The sequence below is a fragment of the Chiroxiphia lanceolata genome, chromosome Z (assembly GCF_009829145.1).
Source record: "Chiroxiphia lanceolata isolate bChiLan1 chromosome Z, bChiLan1.pri, whole genome shotgun sequence".
NCBI lineage: Eukaryota > Metazoa > Chordata > Aves > Passeriformes > Pipridae > Chiroxiphia > Chiroxiphia lanceolata.
The window spans coordinates 62,151,985-62,175,010 of record NC_045671.1 but is presented as its reverse complement, the minus strand read 5'-3'; the positions used below and the strand labels follow the sequence as shown (position 1 = coordinate 62,175,010).

The window sequence follows — 23,026 nt, the reverse complement described above, 5'->3', positions numbered from 1 at the left end:
TCCTTCATCCTGGAGACGTGCCCTGCCCAGCACAGCTGTGTTCTCAGCAGCATGGCCTCAATACTTGTGACTGCTGCTGGTAGTTCACGGGGCAGAACTAGTAAATTAATTCCATGTAATCTAGGCTGGTATTTTGTTCTTTTGTTTATATTTGGTTCATTATTTGGCTATAATTATTGAAATGTAGAATTTCATTATAGGTATGAGTATTTAATAGGCTGCTTTGGCTTTTATTTAGGAATATGCAGCATATCAGTCATCATATGCACAACCACTAGGGCAACAGTTTTTTCTTCAAAACACCACATGGTTTAGATCTGTAAAGAACCTTTCCAGCAAAACCTGAAATAATATGAAGACTCTACTTTTTTTTTTTTTACAAATTTTGATTCAGAACACATTCACTGAAAAGACTTTGAACTGAGAAAATGTAGGTCCAGCAAGGCAGGGGAGATTTGCATTTTGTGGTTTCTTGTATGGTGGACCCAATTTTCAGCAGAGCATTTCTTCCATGAGATTTTCAGGATTGTTCCTATTAAGAATGCAAAACAAACCCTGCTGTTCATAAACTGGATAGCTTTCGAGTTAGAAAAAAAAAATTGTGTTTAGTATATTACTAGCAGTTCTTTTCTTAGTCATAGAATCATAGAATCAGACGGGTTGGAAAGGACCTCTGAGATCATCAAGTCCAACCCTTATCATACAGAAAGAACTTTACTTCCAGTGGTGATTCCAAGAGCCTAGTCAAAGAAAAGTAAACATCTCTTCTACCATGCTGTCTCTTTCCTCCCTTCCTTTTGAGAGGAGCTTCTACCCCACTGGAGGCTGAATCACCCTTTCTCAATATTTCTTTGTGGGAGGTGTTTCTTTAGCTACCTTGTAGGAGTTACTGGCTTAATGAAGCTTTGTCAACCATCTTGAACTTACCAGACAGTACTTAAAAATTTTCACTGAGTTTACAAGCTCCCTCCAAGTCCCAAGGGATCCATACTTAACAAGACGTGTAATAACATACCTGTGTTCTTCAGTAGGTGCCTAGAATGAATCTGGAGGAGAACCACCAACAGCACTTTGAGATTCCCATAGACAGGGAGTGAAAAGAAAGCAATAAAGGGACTGTGAAAAACCATACAAAATGTTTCCAGACACAGTAAGATTTCAGGCTAAATTTGCCTGTTGAATCTGAAGGTTTGAATTAGTTCACAGAACTGCAGATTTTTAAGCTCTTAGAACTTAGCTTCTTGCTCTCTCACAAAGCAATGCTATTTAATGCTTTCAGTCATTGATTCTGCATCTTAAAACTTGGCAGAAGTTTGTTTTGATTCCTCTTTTCTCCTTTGCTTTTAATTTATAAATCAGAAAAATACTCTTCAGTTCTAACTTAGCTATCACTCCAAGAAGGCTCCTTGTGAGACCTGCAGCAATTGAAAACTGACAAATTGAAAAAGGAGCCTTTCCTTGAGGAAAAAGTTAAATGGCTACTACTGTGTTGTTTTGTGTCACATAAACCTGCAGATCTTGATAAACGAAAAGAAGAAAGCAAATAAAAATTTTAAACAGGATAAGTTAGAAAAACTTGGATTACAGCTGAGCAAGGAAGTTTGGATTTACATACTTAATGAAGCATTAATGTAGTGCTTACAAAACCTGATCAGTTGGGAAAGACTTGGAGGTTAGAGTCGCCTACTGTAGGGACAGAAAGGCTTTATTGGAGAGACCTTTTTCTGTGTACAACATCTGTCAGTCAGTGATTCTCTCCTTTTATTGAACAACTCTCTAATCAGGAACCCATTTCTGTAACCCTTTGGGAGATAATTTGCTATACTTTACTCTTTAATTTGTAATTTATTTGTTTTTTAAAAATTATACTCCCGAATTTAGTCTTCTTTTGTTAAGGCTTCTATTGAGTGACTTCTTGTCTGTGACAGTATGCAGAGGTTCTGTTGTGAAAAAATGATGGGCTATCATGTAAAGAGGAGGGATCTAAACCAAGAGGAAGGATGCAAACTACTCATGACTAAGCAATGGTGAATCAATGTCTAATTAATACTAGTAAAAATATTCCTTACTGCCATTCTATGTATTTTTTTCCTCTTTCTTATAAATCTTGTGACTCTTTATGGGTAACAGTTTGAGGATAACATTATGATGGTTAAATACAGAAGAAATGTAAATGTGTTTTTCTAGTGAGAGTATCCTTTTGTGATTAAACTCTGCAGTAACACGATAGGTGATTGCAGGAGAAATGTAAATCGATCTGCTTTTCCACTGAGAGTGCTGGAAGACAAGTGGATGAGAAAGGTGAATATAAAAAACAAGTGCTATACACAAGGGTATGGAAATTTAGTAGGTTAATTATATTTTTAAAAATCTTTTCAAGACTTAATAATGCAAAACCATTAATAATTACTGTTTTCACAAAGACTGAAGAAAATGGCTTTTACAAGTATTTTGTGTGTAAAAAAAATACATCTGGAAGCATACAGACATGGTCTCCCAGATTTTTTACATTTAAATCTGCTTTCTCAAGAATTTGTTCCCTGAAACCCAGTATTTCCTGCTTTGCTTTTGGAAATTCAGGTAGAGGTTCTCCTACTTGTTGCTATAGGAAGCAAAGCAAAGGGAGAGGGAAAAAATTATTTGGATGCTGCAAGATTTTTCAAAATGAAGCACACCGTAGAGAAGAATTCCTTTGGTTTGATAATTTAAAAGCATGTCATTTCCCACCTTTACCATGTGCTTTATGAAGATGAGGGTGGAAGCTTCTTTTGCTGAGTCCTTCAGGCCTTATGACCTTGTACCCATAGAGTGATACCAAAATGTTCCTAAGGCATGGTGTGTATGAAGTGATAATGGGTTTGTCAATTACTAAAGTGTTTTTTGTGGTAGTATAAAACCTCTATGATCTACTCTTCTTCTGAGAAGTCCGCGAAGAGAAACAGAAGCAAAACAAGTGGTTTTTTTCCAGGAAAAAGAAACTGATGAGGTTGGAATTTTATTTTCTTTCTTTTGGAATCTAAATACTCACAAGTCAGGTGGGACAGATCATGCAGATTTTCTTGAGGGCTTTCATTTGTTTTCTTGGAGGATTGTTGCTCTGTTTAAGATAATGTGAACCCCATAATTTCCAAGGTGGAATTTAAATCCAGATCCAGTCCATTAGTTAAAATCTTTAACAAACTCTAGAGTCAGATACTGAGCTCTGCAAACCATAATAAAAACGTCAAAGTTCTGATGTCTAACCCCAAGGGCTGTGCCTGCAAAATTCTAAAGAAGAAGCTTTTCTTAGTTAATTTGGTAAAAGTGTTTTCACATAAACAAATGGCACGTGAAGCTACTCGTGGTTTTTAACCATATCCATAGCTTTGATAAGCCAGTTGAAGTGGAGCAGAATTTCCAATAGTTTTAATGAGTTCTGGTCCTTGGAACCAAGTGACTTACTTTTCACTCTTCAGCAGGCCTTGTGTATCAATTTAAATACATTTTCTGTTGCAAAAGCAAAAATTGTAAGTAACATGATAGCTAATATGGGCAACAAAGTTTCTATGGTATATATTTTTGTAACTCTGTACATGTCACTTGTTTCCTTTGAATTTTAACCTAAGTGTAGTGGAGAAAACACACAAAAACTAAAACACAAACAAACAAACAAAAAAACCCCAACAACAACAAAAAACACCCTATCAACACAAAGGTTTTCTCTGCATTGCTGCACCATTTCTGAGGAAATTCCTTAAAAATTAATGTGAAGGTTCAATTTTGATATATGCAGACCAGAAAAGCAGAGGTGTAGTTTTACATCTGTACAAGGTCTTGAAAAACATCATATCCTTTCAAACTAGATGTCATCTGAGGCTTTAGAAAATAAATTTCTATGCCCAAACTTTTGTTCTTTTGTAATAAGTACAGAGCTCTTTGTGAAATAGATTTGTTGTGGTGTCGGAAGTGATGCACAAGTTACCCTTTTTTCCTTATCTTGAAAGTGACTTGTACCTGGTCCCCTCAGAATGTCATGAAATAAAGCCTCCAGACAAAGCACTTATGTTCAATTTGAGGAGAAAAATCAACCATTTGCAGGGCTTAAGAGGAGCTGAAACAGGCCTCTGATTAGAAATAGACATGACATAGAAATAGCCTCCAGCTTTCTGTGCCAATCAGACTGAGGCTCTCTATGGAGCACCCAAGCTGTCCTTTGGCCACAATGCAAACATTACATGCAGTCATCCTAATGAAGAAGGTTCCAAGTGTAAATACAGCACCAGCTAGGTTTAGCCTTTGGTCAAATGCCTGTAAAACCTTTACTGTTAAGCCTGGGCTTTTCCCTGAGACTCTTGACAGGATAAAAAGCAGGTTCTCTTATTTTCATTCAAATTTTACATGATTTGAAAACATTTTCAGCTGTGCAGTCATGGGTGAGGTGATAGTTTACAAAGTTTATGCTGAACACGCCTTCTTTAACTGCTTGAAATGTTCCTCAGCCAATTATCATTGATTTTTAAACAGTTTAAGCTCACACCATTTTAACCCAAGGATCCAAGGGAATGGCCTGAAGTTGTGTCAGGGAAGGTTCAGGCTGGATATAAGAAAAAGGTTCTTCACGCACAGTGCGACTGAGCACTGGAACAGGCTCCCCAGGGAAGTGGTCACAGCACCAAGCCTGACAGAGTTCAAGAAGCACTTGGATGGTACTCTCAGGCACATGGTGTGACTCTTGGGGATTGTCCTGTGCAGGGGTTAAGAGTTGGACTTGATGATCCTTTTGGGTCCCTTCCAACTCAGCATATTCTGTGACTCTGTGATCAAGGGCCTTTGATGAGCCTTTGATGGTCTTGCAGATTTGAAAATCTGTTTCAGGATTGGGACTTGCATCATACCAGGCACTTATTGGAATAGTTGTCCATCGAATCCCTTAATGAAAATCTCTCTACTGCAACATTCTTTTTTTACCTCTGTGGATCCCTTGGTGACATCTTGCCTTCTCTACCTTGTCAGAAACACATAGCCAGGATGTTTTCATAAATATGCGTGCACATGTATTGTTCCTGAATTTGTGCTCTCTCACAAGTTAAATGCAGGCATCTTAGCATTCTGTGAGCTTTTAAGTAGCTCTTGTCTTAGTGAAAAAAAAAAAATCCTTGAAAGAGTGCATCGGGGACGAAATAATATAGCAGTATGTAGCAAAGAGTGTTAATTTTTGAAGCAAGGAGAGAGCTTAAGAAACTTAGAACTTGTTTTAATTAGCTGTTTTGTCCACAGTGGCTCTCTAAGGCTCCAAAGCTTCACCTGTAACTACTTATATCATTGCCAGAATGTAGCTTACTCTACAATTAACTTGTAATGTTTAGTCTTAGTGCCTGTACATGTGCGATTGTGAATAGGTATCAGGATTTCTAGCTCATAAAGTTGCTCCCAAAGTCATGTCAAAGTTGATTCATTTAACTGGACTGGAGCATAATGGTCTTAATGCGATAAAATCAGGCATCCTCTGTGTCTCTGCATTTTGATGGATTATATGCAATGTCTTTGTCACTTAGATAAATTTGACTCTTAACTCTCAGAATCAATTTTGAATTTAACGTGGAGTTTAGGAATATTTTCATTTTGTTTTATATCCTTGTCTGGACTTAGGCTGTGAAATTCACTCTACCCAGGCCAGTGAGTATTTGCAGAGTGCTTTCTCTGTAAGAATGAGCTCTGTTCCTTTCAACATTTTAAACAAAATCTTCTACTTTTCTCCCAATATGAAAGAAGTATTTTGTATAAAACACAATTTGCATCATTTGCGAATGTTCAGAGATTATTTTTGTTATTTTTCGTGGTTTCACTGAGAGGGAGAAGAAAATATAGAAGCAAAGGTGCACAAAGCTCGTTGGGTCAAAACCTGTAGTTAAATAAGAGATTTGTTTGCAGATTTTGACCTAAGCAAAGCCTTTCAAGGGTTATGTACCCGAAAGGCAATAGACCTGGTCCTTGCACTATTTTCTGTCCACTTGGCTACCACCATCATAAGAAAATAAAACACGGTAGTAAGAGGGGTTGAGATGGCTTTTCTGTTGCCTCTTCTGTGCAGCCCCGTCCCACTGACTTCTCTGGGCGCTCTGTGGAAAACTGTCTGGCAGGTTCCTCGGATCGCTTCACTTCAAAGAGGAACCCTCTCTGTCTTCTGCAGCTATGCTCCTCACTCCCTCCTGCTGTGCACATCCTCTGTTTCTTCAGCTGCAGGGGTCCAGAAGTACTTCAGGTTCCAGTACCGCTTGAGCAAAGGCAGTGAGCAGCAAGAAGAGTATGTTGGAAAAAACACCTTGATGAATACGGGTCAAAAACCTACTAAACTTAGAGCAGAATTAGGTCATGTGAGTTGCAGATATTCTGTTATAAGCTTAATATATCTGCCAAGTACTAACAGCCAGAATGGAGCAGTTTGGTTGACTGTCTTGTAAGCAGCCTTCTTTTCTTCTATCACTCTAAAAACTTCTCTCCCAGAAACAATACTAATTGCATAGCAGAGTGTGGTCTGGTCCCTTGGGAATGAGAAGGCAGCAGCACACTCAGTTTCATCAAACAGGAAATTGGTTTCTCCTGGTTCTATTCGTGTTTTGATGAAAAGAGAATCAGGACTGTGCACATAAATGGGAACCTCTTCAGGCCAAAACCCTAGGGTTTAATTTGTTACCATGCAAAACAAAGCTAGAACAGCAACTCACTCTTCCAATACGGTTTGAGAAGTTCATTTTTTTCTTTCTAGTCTGAAATTTATTGAATAGGAAGTATTTTAGTCAGCAAGAGTGGGAAGAACTAATGGACCTTGGGGTGGGTGGGGAGTTGAGAAACATTAATTTTTCAAAGTGTGTATAATGTAGTTAAACATCTAGCCTAATTTTAGTCATATCATTAGATATAATTTGGACCTGACAGATTTGAAACAAAACCTAGTAAAATTAAGCACTAAATTGCAGGGTTTTAGCAGTGTAAAGCATAGAGGAATAGCAAAAAATCTCCATCTGTGTGACTGATTCTACACAGAGCTGCACCCATTGTAACAACCTAAGATCTGGCTCCTTCTCCTGACCATTACAAAAATCTGCTGCATTGCTTTTTTTTCCATGGCACCAAAAGAAACATTCTGAGGATAGCTAAAAAAACAGTGGAGTTTTGCCCCAAAAAGTTCAAAGAAAGGGTGTTCCCTTGTAAATGCTAGTAAATACCCATGCAAAGTTTCCATGTCCTTGTGGCATATAGTTTCTCAAACAAAATTGCCAGACGATAAAATACAAGAACTTTTCTACACTGTGGCTACTAATGCTGCATGTCTTTTTCCACAGGCTATTGCCATTAATTCTAGCCTGTTTTTTGGTTAGAGCTTCACAGACTAGTTAAGAGTATAACATTTCTATGACTATTGTCAGTCTTCACTTCAGCTCCAGTTTTTAGTTTTATGGCAGAAAAGTGCTTGCTACATTCTCTCTGTATTCCCCTAAAAAAACCTCTTCATTTGAAAGTACACGTAAGTAATATTTAAAACTGTATCAAGATAGAGACAGGAAATACAAGTGTTCTGGTCCAGTCCAGTGTGGAGGAGCTCTAGTAATTTTAAATGCAGCAGATAACTGTTTAAATCTTCTGGATCTGTTTTACCTCTGTGACACAGCGGTACCATGAGTCTCAAGACAGCAGGTATGAAGAGGAGTTTTCTTGCAGGAGTATGAGGTGCTTCAAAAGTCACTCAGGTAACTCAGTTCATAGGACTAAGTTTTTCTAAATACAAGGAGGAGGGTGGGGGGCTGAGTAGCCATATTCTGAGAAGTCATGGTGTCAACACAGAACATAAGGAATGCTTGACAAGCTTCATGATTATACAACAGAAGAGCTACATGTAGTGAAGGTGGTGTTTCTTTTAGACTTCTATTATTGTCTGTCTCATAGAGACATTCGTATGTGTACCTAAATATACTCCAGTCCTTTAGCCCTATTGCTGTTGTAAGCTTGGCAAAGAATATTGCATGAAATGCAAATGTTGAATTTCCCTCTTTTTACAGTCTAAGCCTTTGCCTCAACTTTGTGAGTATCAGAATATGCTGTCACTTGCAAATCTCTTCACTTGAGTTTTTATATCACTGTGAATTGTACGGGAGTAAAACATATATTTTTTTCTTCTGTTATTTCTGAATGGAAATTCAAAATACAATGCCTTATGAAATGCAACACCATTTTTAAAACAGAGTACTTCTGTGAGCATTCATATTCTTCCTGATTGGCCAAAAACACTTCAAAGAACTGTCACAGTGGCAGCACAGAGATGCAGGTTAGGTCATGGCACAGGAATACACAAAGGCAAGGGCACTTGGTCTTCATTAGTGACTTGATTTCAGCAATGACAGTAGCCAGGCTGTATTCATGTGTAGCTTTTTAGGTGGCCCAGTAGCCCACCTTGTGTCCACAGTCCAAACCCGTGAGAACAGAAGTAATGTGATCACAAAAAATTGGACTGAGAAGGACCATAGCAGCCTCAGACACTGAGGCACCCTGTGGCAGTATCTCTTTAATGGAACAGTAGCTGAGGTTTACCTTCTTTTCTACCTTTTCACTACTTAGCAGTGATGCTCCTTTTCAGTACTCATAAAATCATAAAACCATTTAGATCAGATAAGACCATTAAGATAATCAATTCTGACAATTAACATAGCACTGCCAAGTCCAGCACTAAACCATTTCCCTAAGTACCATGTCTACATATCTTTTAAATACCTCTGGGTTTGACGACTCTGCCACTTGCATGGACAGCCTGTTCCTTTTGGTGAAAAAATTTTCATAATATCCAACCTAAACCTCCCCTCGTGCCACTTCAGGCCTTTTCCTTTTGCCCTCTCACTTGCTAACTAGGAGAAGAGACTAACCCCCACTTCGCTACAGCTTCCTTTCAGGTAAGCTGTAGAGAGTAATAAGGTTCCTTCCAAGCCTCCTTTTCTCTGGGCTAAACACCCCCAAGCTCTCTCAGATGCTTCTCATAACACTTGTGCTCCAGAGCCTTTTCCATCTTCATTACCCTTTAGACACACTCCAGCTCCTCAGTGTCCTTCTTGTAGTGAGAGGGCCAAAGCTCATCCATGATAATGGCTCTCCTAGACTAGGTGCCAGAGGAGTTTGGCCTAGATGCAGTACTAAGCTAGTTTGCCTGGCCCTCAAGCTAGAATGCAGTTTGCCTGGCCCTCAATTCCAGCTGAAAAATGAGGCCTCATGCTCTGCTAGCCTCCAGGATTCTGTTGTCTTCACTCTCTTGATAGCACTTCATCTTCACCAGCATTTCTTCAGGTGCTGCCTGGGAATTTTCCACTGTGTCACAGTCAAGAAGGCAACTTTGCACCCTGAGAGCATGTGAGAAGCTCCTTATTGCTGTCTTGTTCCCTTGTTTCTTTTCAACTACCTATCCCTCCCTTGTAACAGATGGAGGTGATGGATTACAGCTGTTACTTGTGTGGTTTTTGCTTCAAGAATGAAACACAGACAACTACTAAAGGTAGTAAGTTCAAGATCTGTGAATGCGATGCTCCCAAAAGCTGTCTGTAACATCTTAAATTTCACTCCCAATGATGTTAGAGATTGATTTATTCTCATTACTTTTAAAGTAATTTTTGGGAGGCCTCCTACATTGAAATAGAAAGTGCAGTGCCTCATACATTCCTACATCAGAGAGTTTATAATTTGTCACTTGCATCCCTCACTGGTTCACAGTCTGCAAAAGCAACTAGCCAAGAATTTGGCTCCAACTCATGAAAAACTGGGATACTTTTAGACATAATTAATTATCTTGTGATAACTACCTAATTGGAATCAAGTGCTGTTTAGAAATAGATTTTCTAGCTAAATATCTGTGGTTTAATAATCACCTTGGGTTAAGTCTTGGGTCTATTAAGCAGTGATTTAATAATTATTGCTGCTTACCTTTGTTTTTCCTTTTTGCTTCAGATTGCAGTTAAGAGTGTTCCCTCCATCTTATTCTCCATCTCTGCAGATGTAGATGATCTTATTTATGACAAAAGAGCTTAGAAAAAGGGCATGCAATTAAAGGAGAGGGTAGGACCAGAAGTGTGGCAGGCCTTTTATCTCCCTAAACATGCAAAGAATCTTGCTGCCCTTTAGAAAGAGAACAAGTGATTCTGCCTCTTAAAGGTGGAAAAATTACCTTTGAAGCTGAGAAGAGGATGGAGAAGTGGAGCACACAGCACAATTTCACTTAGATGTGCAGAGAGGTTGAGCACCTGACAGTGCTTGAGACAATCTTGCTCTGCTGTTTTCCTACTCCCTTTCTGACAACAACAGTGGGGTATTTCAGTTTAAACAGCTGCCCCTCAGTAAAGACCTTGGATGTTACAGGTTGCTACTTCAGCACGTTTGGTCAATACTGAGAGCAAGAAGGGGCCTTAGAAACACATGACTTGCTACCCAGGGATTCCTTCTTTATGGGAGGACTCCTGCATTGCAGAAAATCAGGCCTTTGCAGAAGGGATGGAGGCCAGTTTTTTGGCTGTCTAGTGGGGGATGCAAAATTATTGTTCAGAAATGTTTTAATGAAAGTTCTTCATAGAAGGAAGCTTCTGTGGTCTGCGGTCTGAGATCTGAAGACTAAGGTCTCAGGATGTGTGTTCGGTTGAAATACTGCAACATAATTTTTTTTATCTTTCATCTTTTTTAGCATAGTTTTCATAGTGGTGCAGTTCACTTTGTTGGCAGTCACAAGACAGTGCTCAAAAACCATTTCTTCAATTCAGATCTGAGGTGACCCTTTTCCTTGCAGCACACATTGCCTTAGAAAGAGTCAGATATGTTCTTAAGGACTTCCTTTGTATCTCGCAAAGAAATGAGAGGGGAGGGCAAGGCAAAATGGGGAAAATGAAGTGAGAAGCAGTCACTTTTCCAAATGTTTCTTGAGCAGTTAATAATGAGCATAATGATTTAGTTATCTCAGTGCTCTTGCGTTCCGCAAACAAGACCTTTTTTTAATCTACATATTTAGATAATATTAAAATAATTCAGAGGACCCCGTCAATTTCCGTAAGAGTTTTGCTTGAGGAATGGAGAATGAGATTTATGGCATTTTTCACAGTAAATCATGGGTATCAGGAGTGATTCCAAGAATTAAGCAGAAACTGTAACATCAAGATTACAACAGTTTGCTGAACTCTACACAGGGATAGCTGGGCTAGTTTCACAATATCTAAAAAAATAATTGGCAAAACCACCACTTTTTATTGCCTGGTTATGGGCCTGAGCCACTGCATGTGCTTCAGTCGTCTTAAGTTAACCAAAAGCTGTGTTTCCTACCCTGGGCTGCTAAGTAAATAAACATGGAAATAGTGACATATGTTCTCCATCTGCACAGTCATGTGGTATATCTTCAGTGCTCAGAAATGTTACTTAATAGACATACAATCAGTGTTGTTGAAAAGTATATTTGATGATAAAAATAAGGGATGTGGAAAAGAGGCCAAGTTTGGCACCTAATGCAGTAGTGACAGTTTATTAAGGGTCTGGCAGAAATGGCTTCACTTTCCTGTTTACTTGCTGCATTCCCCATCTGTGACTGAGCAACGGGAACTGCTCTGATCTGCAGAGAAAAGAGGCAGAAATAGGTATCTGGTTTGTTGGGGGTTTTTTATCTCCATGATCATATGAACCAGCAGCTGTGAGGAATGGATGTTGGAGGCAACAGCAGAAAGGGAGCATTTCACATTAGATTAGTAAAAGGATTCAGGAACATACAGGGCTCTATTAATATTTTGCCAGAGAGAAGATTCACAATTTTTGCCTGAATGAGAAGGGAAAAATCTGAGGATATGGAATCTCTCAACTACTCCAGGATTCCTCCCACCACTTGCTGCTCTCAGGAAAGCCAGTTTGGTCATTCAGTTTGATCAGAGAGTAATTTTTAGTTACATTAAGTCCCAAGAATCACTGAACACAAAACTATTCAAGTTGCTGAATTGGTGAACACAGTGGAAATGAATCTTGAACCACCAGGCACGTTCTTCACTGCATAAACCTCCCTGTGCTGTGAAGCTTTGGGTGCATGCTTTGCCGACTTCTAAAGCCCAGTCCCTTATTTTGTTTAAATTGAGGAATCCCAGGATAAGGTGATGTGTAGAGTTAGCTGTAACATGAGCCTCTTGCTCCCTGCTTCTGGAAGAAAGAGTGGGCTGTGCTGAGGAATTGCTGGCTGTGTTGTGATTTCAGCATGTCCCAAGAGTCATGGGCAGTGGAGTAGATTCTCACTTCTGTCCGGATTCCTCTGGGTGTAGCACATTAGGAGTTGTTCAAGAACCAGTATTTCCTAAATAGCAGGAAGCTACACAGAGCTCTTAGAATAGTACTATTTAGAGTAGCACGGGCTATCATATCAGCAGTGATCAGTGTTTGCTGAGGAATGTGTGCCTGTGATCATGATAAACACCATGCCCAGAGGAGCCTACTATATAGTAGTGCTGCTCTGAGCAAAGCATTTTCAGAATTTATTTTCCCTTTTAAGTAAGGGTCCAATTGTATGTGAAGTTTTAAACACAAAACCTTCATTTGCACATAAGTAAATTCATAAATAATCTCTATTTGCATAGCAAACTGTACACAGTTAACTGAATTAATTTCCCAGAAAGACCTTTTTGTAGTTTTGAAATTTGTTTTGCACTTTTAGAAATACTGAGTAAGATGAGGACAGAAATCAGTATTCAAGCTCTAAAAATCAAAATACTGGCATGAGCTGATACCCTCAGCTGATAGGCATGTGTATGTTTGCTTTTGGTATCCCCACCAAATGTATCACCAAGGCTGGATTTTATGTCTATGCAAACAGCAAACCTTTGAACTGTCTAAAATGCCACTAGGACTTAAACCAAAAGAGCTTCATTTCAATACATGAATGCCATTTCTGTATATATATATATTGCACAAGTTGTCAGGATCTGTCTCGTGAACACATAGCTTGAATGAAACATGGGTAGGCTTCTTCTAAAGTTACAATACCATGCATGGAATCAGGATTTTCTTTTTCTATTCTTGAGTAAGCCACATGCTTTGAAACGAAAAGAGATGGTACCTTCTGTAAATGCATATATAGTAGTCTTTGTTTCTATCATTGTAAAACATGACTAAAATACATCTAACAGCTCTGTGTCCTTACAGTGCAAGTGTGGCTCAAGTATGAATCTGTTTAAGGCACTCACCATGCTTCTAATGTGTAATATGTGGTCTGCTTTTTAAATAAGAGTCTTAAAACTGGACATAAATGGATTTTCTGTAAGTTCTCAGTACTGCTGTGACTGAAGAGGCTATTTTGCAGTCAGAATCATTGCTTTACAGTAATCCTTTCTGAATGTGCTGGCCCCAGGCCTACCCAGGGATGCTCAGCACAGTTGTGGCTCACAGCCGGACCTCCCTGTGGAGAATGTCCATGTAGGCTTCCTAACTTTTACAAACAGTGGTAGCTCTTGGGCTTATCATTCTTCAAGCAGGCAGATTGTTCTCTACATTGCGGATGCTTGCGGTACTGGGACAGGATGTTCACCCAAGGGACTGCATCTCCCTCCAGGCGACTTTACAATTCTTCTGCCCCATGAGGGAGGACCCAAGATCCTTATTTTTATCAGGAGTAAGCTTTTTCCTCTGAAAGTTTGTTATGACTTTAAAGTGCTTAGAGATCTAGAGGTGGTGTCATTGCAATTTTGGAAATTCCACTTGGTATTGGAATATTGCAGTTTGAATGTCTGTAAACTCAATTAAAGGGTTTGAATGAACCCCTCCCTATATATTATATATAGAAGCACCTAAACTTCTGAGTTGTTTCAGCCTGCTGTCCCTGGTTGAGAGGAAATTTGTAAATCTAATAAAGAGATGGATCAAAATACATCTAATGGGAACAGAGACGACATCTAACTTGTAAAATTGCTAATCATGTTGCTGTGAGAAGGATGCTTAAGGAATACTGACAAAGAGCAGATGGGTGAGCAGGTTCAATGCTGTCTGAAATTAATGCAGAACACATGCTGGGGATAACAGGAGATGTTAAAGAGTTGGAGAACATGCAGAAATCTTTCCCTGATCCGTACACGTAAACACAAGCTACTCATTTTCCTTCACAGTCTTTGTACAAGTCACACATGTCAAATGTTTAGCTAAAGCCACTTCCTTGCATATTTTTTGTAATCATAGCATGCTCCTGCCTTGTTGTTTTCGGGTTTTTTTATAGCATCGTACATTTTGCAAACTGCAGAATGGTGAATTACAGTGTCTGCCAAAGGTTTAGATTTCTTTCTCCTTAGCTTCCTAAAGGCATTTCATGTGCAGAATGTGGCCAACCTGACAAACCTACCATATAGAAGATCTTAAGTAAAACCACCTTCGCAGATAATGAAATGTGACAGCAGTAGCTGTAGTTTCTGGAGGTGGTGTCTAGGATAGAGACCCAGCAATGCAGAAAGTCTTTGAGAAGCAGGCCTTCATGTGTAGGTCCAGTAAGATATATTTCAGAGGCCTGTTTTTCTGCTAGCCTAAGCCAGGGATGGCTTGTAAAATAGTTACAGCAACAGCCAAGAGATATCCCTGTGAAATACATGGAGATGGCAGAGGACTGGGGACTATCGTGCAATCATGGCTTCTGTCAGTATGTGTCCCGTGTTATTCATCTTCTTCCCTTGCAGAGGCCGTACACAAATGAACGATGCAGCAGCAGCAGGATGATTTTTGGAGACAGGAGGGAAGTTTGAGCAGTACTGCATGCTAGTACTAGAGGACATGCCAGACTCATCTTCTGCAGCAGCAGGTGTGAAAGTCTGTGGCTGCATGGTGTGGAACAGGGATCTCCATTTTCCCCGTAATAGCATGCCTTATTCATGTAAAGCATATATTCATTGTGGCAAATGTAAAACATGACTAATGGCAGATACAGCTACCAGAGCACTTGTTTCATGCACATGAAGGTGAGGCTGACATATTTTCTAATTTTCAGGGTGTTTGCTTGTTTTTTTGGGAGTTCTTTTAGGGAGTTGGGGGTTTTGGTTGGGTTTTTTGGTGTTTGGTTTTTTTTTTTCTGTTGCCAAGGCATAAGATTCTTAGATGAAGTAAGGTGGGGTACAGACCCCACAGCTTCAGACTACAATTCTCCTCCAAGGACATAAATGTGAATTAGCTTGAGGTTTTGGTTGTGGATCTTCTACATAACTTCCAATAAATGAATAAAAATACAAGGCAGTATATGTCAGGTCAAAGATTTACACAACTAGAAATCTCCTGTCTCTTTATGTCCAGTAACAAAAACTAAGGAAACAGGGAAATAATTGAATACAAACATCCAGTGCTCATCGCTTAGAAATTCTGTAACCTGTGAGTTGCATCATTTTTTGTGAGCAACAGCAAACGAAGTAAGAACAGGTGTCCATGGAATACTCTCATTCTGGGATAGATCTGTTGAATATGTATGCCTGTAATCAGTGTCATAAAAGTAATTACCATAGGATAAAACCAGTTTGATTAAATGGAAAACTAGGCTTTCTTTCCTCAGAAGTTTGGAGGCTGAGTTATAAACACTATTTATGATTTGCATCAAGGTGTCATTTCATTTAGGCTTTGCACTTATGGGGAAAAATGGGAATTACAGACTACAGTCATCAGAGTAGCTGTGTATGAATAGAGCTCAGGTTGCTGCAGGAGAGAGCAGAATATTGCCTAGCTGATTCCTGCTGTATCCTGCAAAAGATAAACTCTTAATCGGATCCTTCATTAGCATAAAGTGTGGAAAAAACAGCTCGTGTCAGGGATTACTTAGTAAATGTAGTTAGTGGGAGAAATTATACATTGAAGAAAATACAGAATCCTTCAAATTAATCTTTGAAATACATGGAGTTTGACTCTCCTCTCTCTTAACACTGGGATAATTGAAGAATAATTCCATTTCAGTGACTTAGTGTGCTAGTGTAATTGGAGAGGAAATTGAGTTTGCCTGCTCTCCCAGGATTTTAAAAGTCTTAAATTTTTAAGGCAGAATTCTTTATCCTAAAATTTGTACTTGTACCTTCAGAGGAAGAATTGTATCCTGTATCACAGAGTAGAATCCTTTGACACATGATCTCCAACTGTCTAAATCCAGACTGGAGTCTTTATGCTGTCAGGGGGTTCAATACTGGTTGACTTAACTTTGCCACTGGCTTTAGTATTTGCAGGTTTAAAAAAGCCAGACTGGGTAATAATTGTTTGGTGAATCTCTGAAATATACCTTGGTTTATGTTGTCACTTTTACAATGTTAAATTCTTCATGTGTGAAGATCAAAATGTCAGATGTTTCCTTAGAGTAGGCAGGCAGAGCAGGATTCCTACTGAATTTATAAGTCTGTCTTTTAATTTTTTAGTGGACTTCCCTAACATTCCGTGTTCACTGTTCACCTTGAAGCAACATCTTGACATATTTATGCTGTCAATACAGTTAGTTGATTGAAATGTTTTTGTGTCTGCCCATGGGTCTTTGTTTTCTGGCAAACCCATGTCATATTTCCTTTCTATTGATTTCTTTTCTATGTGCAACTTAAGCATAGGTAAGGAAGTGTGTTCCATTGGTGGCCTAAGGTGTCATGAAGCCCGTTAATGTTCAAAACCAGAAGAGACATGTTGGATTTTCTTAGAGTTTTTCAGTTAGTTGTATACCTAGGAGAACGTAACTGAGGAGGAAAATGCAGGAGGCATGCTGAAGTAAGCATGTATTATTTCATTATAATTTCTGGTCAGAAGGTTATTGCACTGTTATTACCACAGATAATAGAATCTGCATGTGAATTGTTGATTATCTGCCATTTTATGCAAGCAGATTGTTGTTGATGACAACTTCAATGTGCGCTGTCTTTGCACACTTGAGAGTTTGGGCCTTGTGCTTGTTTGAGTTAGCACACTAATCCCTGCTTCCAGATATCCTGTAATGAGGAAGTAACCCTCTGGTGTAAGTCAGCATTCACTATTCTCAAGAGGAGAATTATATTGAACAAAAAGATTTTCCTTGCCCCTCCCCTTGCTTCTGGGCAAAGAACAACATGGTTCAGATATAGAAAGTAGTTAAATCTTTTGTGAGCAAATCATGTATGGAGATGAGCACATAAGTTTCCTTTCTGTTTAAAGCTAATACTGTTAAATTTTTTTCCTCAATTTTTAAATTCTTGCCTTTTTTGTCACTCTTGAGAGTGCCAGATTGGTGCTTATTTACACTGGGGTTCATTCACACACTGGTTTGGGGCTTCTTGTACCACAACGTTGTTGGAAAGGGGAATCAAACCTTGAAAAAAAAGTTTAAATTATTGTTACAGATTAGCACTGGAGAATATGGTGCATCCCTACAGTCAGTTTTTGACTGTGTAGAGTTAGTGGGTGCATACTGGGGGACTAGAATGCAACAAAAATTTGACACTGCTTGATTCTTGGAGGAAAGCCCAGAGAGATACCTGTATGATCAGTCATGGACGGAGCCACACGTGCTCCTCAGATGTTCTTGCCCCTCAAGCTCTCACTTAGCTTGGAATGCATCACTGTGTGTAGATTTGGGCCATGCTGTATTGCTGTCTGGGGCAGGAGAGGATGGATCTGCAGTCTAGCTGGGTCAAGTATGGACAGTTCAGAGCAGATGGCCGAAGCTCTGCTCATCCACAGCTGATTTTGGATGGTTTTAACATGAACTCTGGCCAGGCTAGCCTTTGTGACTGTGATGGAAATTCACAGCATGCTTATGCTCCATTCTTAAACCATCTCTTTGGCATAACAGGATAGACTGTGTAATCTCACACACTTGGAAATAGCTCTGTAACCTAGTGTTTGTTGTCTTGTGAAAATTCTGAATGTAACACGTATGGAGTTTTGTAGTTGAATATGTCTAGGGGATATGTGGGATCAATGAGCAGTTCAGGGACTCAGACTTGAAGGAAATTCTGCATAAAAAGCTGAGATAGGATATAGCTCAACTTCCTGTAAAGGCAGTGATAAGCATTTGAAGCATTCAAAAAGAATCAAGACATTTGGGAAAACATGTTTTTCTCAGTAGAGACATTAATAACCATGTTAACAGTGTTATTTACCTCCTGCTGCTTCAGTGGAAAGAGCAAATTGTAAGTGTGATTTCAGAATTAATAATTTTCTTCAAAGCCAGACTGATTCAAAGCCCTAAGCAAATTACTGGGTTTATTGTTAAAAATGCTCACATCAGAAAATGCGTGATTATTTTCATACCAGAATTCTAGAAACAGAAGCAGAAAATTGCTGCTGCTTCTTTATCTAAGCTGAGGTTGCAAGAAAGAGAGAAGTTGGGTTGGGGGTTTGTTGGTTTGTGGTGTGGGTTTTTTTGGAATGAAACAGTTTAGATGTCATTTTATATGCCACACAAGGAACAGAAGAGACTAATTTACTTCAACTGGCATATGGAGGGCAGCTTTGTCATACAGCAGGTCCCCTGTGATGCTTAATTTTCACTCTTTCCTGTATCCTTTTGGATGCACTTCATCACTTTGTGCTGGATACAGTTTTAAAAAGGATACACAGAGACTTCCATGAAGTGCCATATGGAAGTGTTTCAGAGATTTCAGAGTAATACCTCTGATACTTTGCCATTTTGGAGGTGATCATCTGAAGCATGAAAGAATATTTCAGAGAGATGTAATGTCCAAGGTGGGAGTTTCTGCACAGAAGAGATGAAAGAAGCAGTAACAGACCAAGAGGAATGTCTTACTTGGGAAGAGCAGGTGAATTATAGGAAAGGGATTTCTTTTCCAAATGCTTTTCTGAAAGTCCCAAAACAAAATTAAAAATTCCCAGATAAATTTGATTGGATTTTTCTTCCCTATTTCCTTCCTTATATACTTTGTTTTGTACTTATATCCTTTACTGCATAGGCGTTTTCATTGTCTTCTTAAAACTGTGTTTAAAATACAAATTTGTGAATTCAATTTACAGCACACAAAATTGCCTCTTAACAATAAGCCACTCGGTTGCTTTTTTCAAAATAAATCTGCAAAGTTTTCTGAAAAGTGAACAAAAGTATTTTCTTTAGAAAAGAATTGTACTTCTTCTGGAAAGAGTGCCAACTCTTCATATGGGCAGATTTTTTTGAGGTATATTCCATAAAATTTGGCTTATAAAAATAAATTCTCTCATGACAGAGTCAGAGTATCTTAGCACCTAACTTGCAAAACAGACAGAGCTGGTCTAATATCTACCAAGAAGAGACTGATGCTGACAGAATTTCCAAAATCCAGGAAATATAACTCAATAGGAGAGAGTAGGTCCAGAAGCAAGGCACACCTAATTATGTAAGGAGGAAGGCACCTGAAGGTGTTTGTGGTTGTAACTTTCTTTATACCATTCAGAGCTACATTAAATGATGCAAACTGATTGTACTGAGGGGAGAATATGACAGCCTGACTTGCAGTCTGCAAGAGAAAGTGTGGCCATTTTGTTGATAGTGAAATTAATGGAGAGCTTTTTTGGCTGGGTTTCAGTGTTAATATTATGTAACTTTCTCAGAATATTTTCTGAACTTTTCATTAGGAGTTAGGTTTTTCAGCACAAGTGTCCTTGAGTTCTGTTTCAAGTGATAATCTGATCAGTCTTTGCTTTAGCAGCACTTGTTGATTAGTCACTCCCCTATTTCACACATCATCCTTGTGAAATAGATTAAAATAATTGTGGTTATTTCCTGAAGAGTGGAATTCAAGGCAGAGAGCAAAAAGACGCTATTTCACCAAATCCCTGCCTTTGAAGACATCTCCTGAATTTTTTTAAGGCTTGTGTGTGTAGGTGCACAAAATTAAAAATATGAAATGCAATATAAATGAGTGCAAAAGCTTCAGGGAGCAGTTGCTTTGATTAATTGCTTCGTTGTTTGTGCCTTATGCATTTTAGCACATATAGTATATAGATCATATATAATCATAATGTGTAAATCAAAGGCAGGGAAATTTTGCTGGCATATGTTAGCTCATTACTATCAATCTGTATGCATTACACTTCTGTGTAGTCTTGAATGGCAAGGATTTAGTCTGAACTAATTTCTTACGCTTCTAAATCGAGAATGTCTTCATGAGGTCTGCACAGGTTTTGTCAGTGAAAATCTGGTGTGTCTTCTGAGACTTGAGTTTCTTTTCAGGATGATTAGTCATGGGCTTAATATCAGTTCCCAGACAGTCACTACAGAGAAGTCCACCAAGTCTGGTAGGCATTAGATCACACCTTTTAAGAACTCTGCACTACTTTAAGTGGAGAATGCTTCTATCCTGAGTGACACTGGATGTATTAGGAAGGAAAAAAGTAATGTAAAACTGTAAAGCAACACACCTGAAAAAATATGCTAGGTGAAAGGTTAATATCCTGAACTCCTTTATACCATGTTTTCTTTTACTCAAAGCTTGTCCACCAGGAACATACAAGCCTGAAGGTTCACCAGGTGGAATTGGCACTTGCATCTCATGTCCCGATGAGAATCATACTTCTCCACCAGGAAGTACCTCCATTGAGGATTGTACATGCCAGGAGGGATATCGTGCTGTAGGACAAACCTGTGAAGGTAAGTGTTGCCATTCAGGAACAGAATAGTCCTGGAATGCACAGTGCAATGCTGGGACAATTTTATTATGTGGTTTTACACTGTGAAGGACACGTCAAATTGCAAATTCCCTGTGTCATTCCAAAACAGCAACAATACCAAGCCACAGTTTGAGTTAGAAATTTTAAAAGATTGTTTTCCTTCAGTAGCCTATTGCATTCCGGCTCGTGTCATAACTCTGTTGTGGTTGTTTAATTGTTTAGTTGTTCACTGCCCTGAACTGAAGCCCCCGGAAAATGGTTACTTTGTCCAGAATGTCTGCAACAATTACTTCAATGCTGCCTGTGGGATCCGATGCAAAGCAGGATTTGATCTCGTGGGAAGCAGCATCCGACTTTGTCAGCCAAATGGCCAGTGGTCTGGATCAGAAGCTACTTGTAGAGGTATGGATGTCATGTGTTTGAAAAGTATTTTCCTTTTGGTTTAATTTGTTCTTAGCAGTGGTTTTCTCTACTCACTAGTAGTTGGGTGCTCAGATCCGATCCTGTTACCACTTGGGTGAAAGAAAGTTCCATATGTAAAATCCCACTCCAATCACTCCATTTCCCCTCCTTCCTAAAATGAAAGAAGGACATCTGCAATAGAAAATGCAGAGCAGGATTTACTAGGCAGACAGTCTTTTGCAAGAGAATCTACATTCTCCTTCCTTACACCCCTCTTCACCTCTCTCCACTTAATTTCTATGAATTTTGTATCTCCATTATGTAAACCCAGTGAACCTAGCAAGTATTTAAATATGTAACCATATTTAGAGCTTGCCACATGGCTGTTTTAGAACATCCACCAGACTCTTGGCATAGAATAGCATTGGGAGACATTAGGCATAGAAGAATTCCATTTTGCTTTCTTACAGTTTCTCTTCTTACAAAAAATAGGAAATTTGGGGCCTTGAGCATAGTTTTCTGAAGAATTTTGAGTGAAGTTTCACTAGGGGACAATTGACAGTATCTTAGAATTTTTATACTGAAGTATACCTTCAGCATAAAACCATGTCAGCTGTAAAAGAAATAAACAGAAGGTGTGAAAGGGAGAAGACATGGAAAAGAGCATCCTGAGAAACATTACTTCTGAATTTTCTGATAGGAACAGAGTTTTGTTTTGCTGTCACTTGTGTCTGCCTGAGATTGGGTTCTTGATGATTTAGAACAGAAGCTACAATCCCATATATGTATATCTGTCTGGTATGTCTTCCAAGGAGACCCTGAAAAAAACAGATAGCAGCCCTTATGTCCTCAACAGCTACAGGATATAGTTCAGCATTTTTAACTTGACTTGAATACACTTGACATTAGCATGCTGCACAGTAAATACAAAGTCATCAGCACATTCTGTAACTCTTGCCCTGACCTTGTGTTTGGGGAAAAAGGCAGGGTAGATCCTTGGAGGCATTAGAACTTCATGCCAGTACAGCAAACACAGCAGCCCTTAAAGAAACAGCAAGTCATGGTTCTGAAAGGGGGGACCAGATCTAGAGAACAGTTTCTCAGGACATTCTTCCTGTAGTAGTTCACTTCTAAGTAGTTCACTTAGATTTTAGAACTCTTCTTCAGATAATCCTAGAAAACTTAGTTTTCCCTTTTAGCTTCCAGTGGCAGAAGGCAGGGAGGAGAAGCTTTCTATAGAAAATAAATTGTTGTCCAGTACAATGAGGGTGTCTTGAGAAGGACTTAGAGCTGTGGACTTTCTAGCAGACCAAACATAAACTGAAGATGCATACTACTTCAGGTAGACTGGGATACTAGGAAAGAGCACCCACCTGTCAAAGTTTCTGTCAGACAATATGTGTGTAACAAAAAATCTGGGGAAAGCTGCAGTCAGCCACAAAGAAAGGATCCTTCATCTTATTTTCTGCAGAGAAGTGGAAGATTCTAATACTTGAAAATCTTGCTGGAGCATTTAACGAAATTCACCTATTTGGTGTTGGTGTGTGATCTTCCTTTAATAGGGAATTTGGGAGATGGGGAAAGAGAAAAGTCTGCATTGAGATCCTGTCTTGATATTGAGTTAATATCCTCTGAAGCACTGAAAGGATATATTTTTGCTTTTTATATGTCGTTGTCCATCATACTGAAGACTTCCAATTGAAAAAAAAAATTAAGAAATCCCACTGTTACATGTGCTGGATCTGCTACTCTTGATTCACTCAGACTATGAAAGGGACCAAGATCAAAGGCACAGTTTATAGCTGTCTTGTTAATCCCAGGAGTATTTTATCACATAAATTAGGAAGGGAGAGTGAAGGAAAATCCCTTTACAGTGCTTTGGATTTTGACATTAAATACTCCTCAGTTCTTCTGCTAGCTAAAATCTGCTGTGCTATTGGAAACTGATTAATGCAGTCATGTCATGCAATTACGGGTGTCCCATGAAAAAAACTACAAAGCGTGTATTTAATCCAGAAAAATGTAGTAGGAG

General features: G+C 39.0%; 1 protein-coding gene across 1 annotated transcript in view; it reads left to right on the top strand.

The window, feature by feature from the left end:
• Positions 1–23,026, top strand: part of SVEP1 (sushi, von Willebrand factor type A, EGF and pentraxin domain containing 1) — a 122,821-nt gene that overhangs the window by 21,839 nt on the left and 77,956 nt on the right. Inside the window, exons 4-5 of the mRNA XM_032676112.1 lie at positions 20,414–20,572; positions 20,815–20,994. Coding sequence (XP_032532003.1) covers positions 20,414–20,572; positions 20,815–20,994 — 339 coding nt within the window. The remainder of the gene's footprint in view (positions 1–20,413; positions 20,573–20,814; positions 20,995–23,026) is intronic.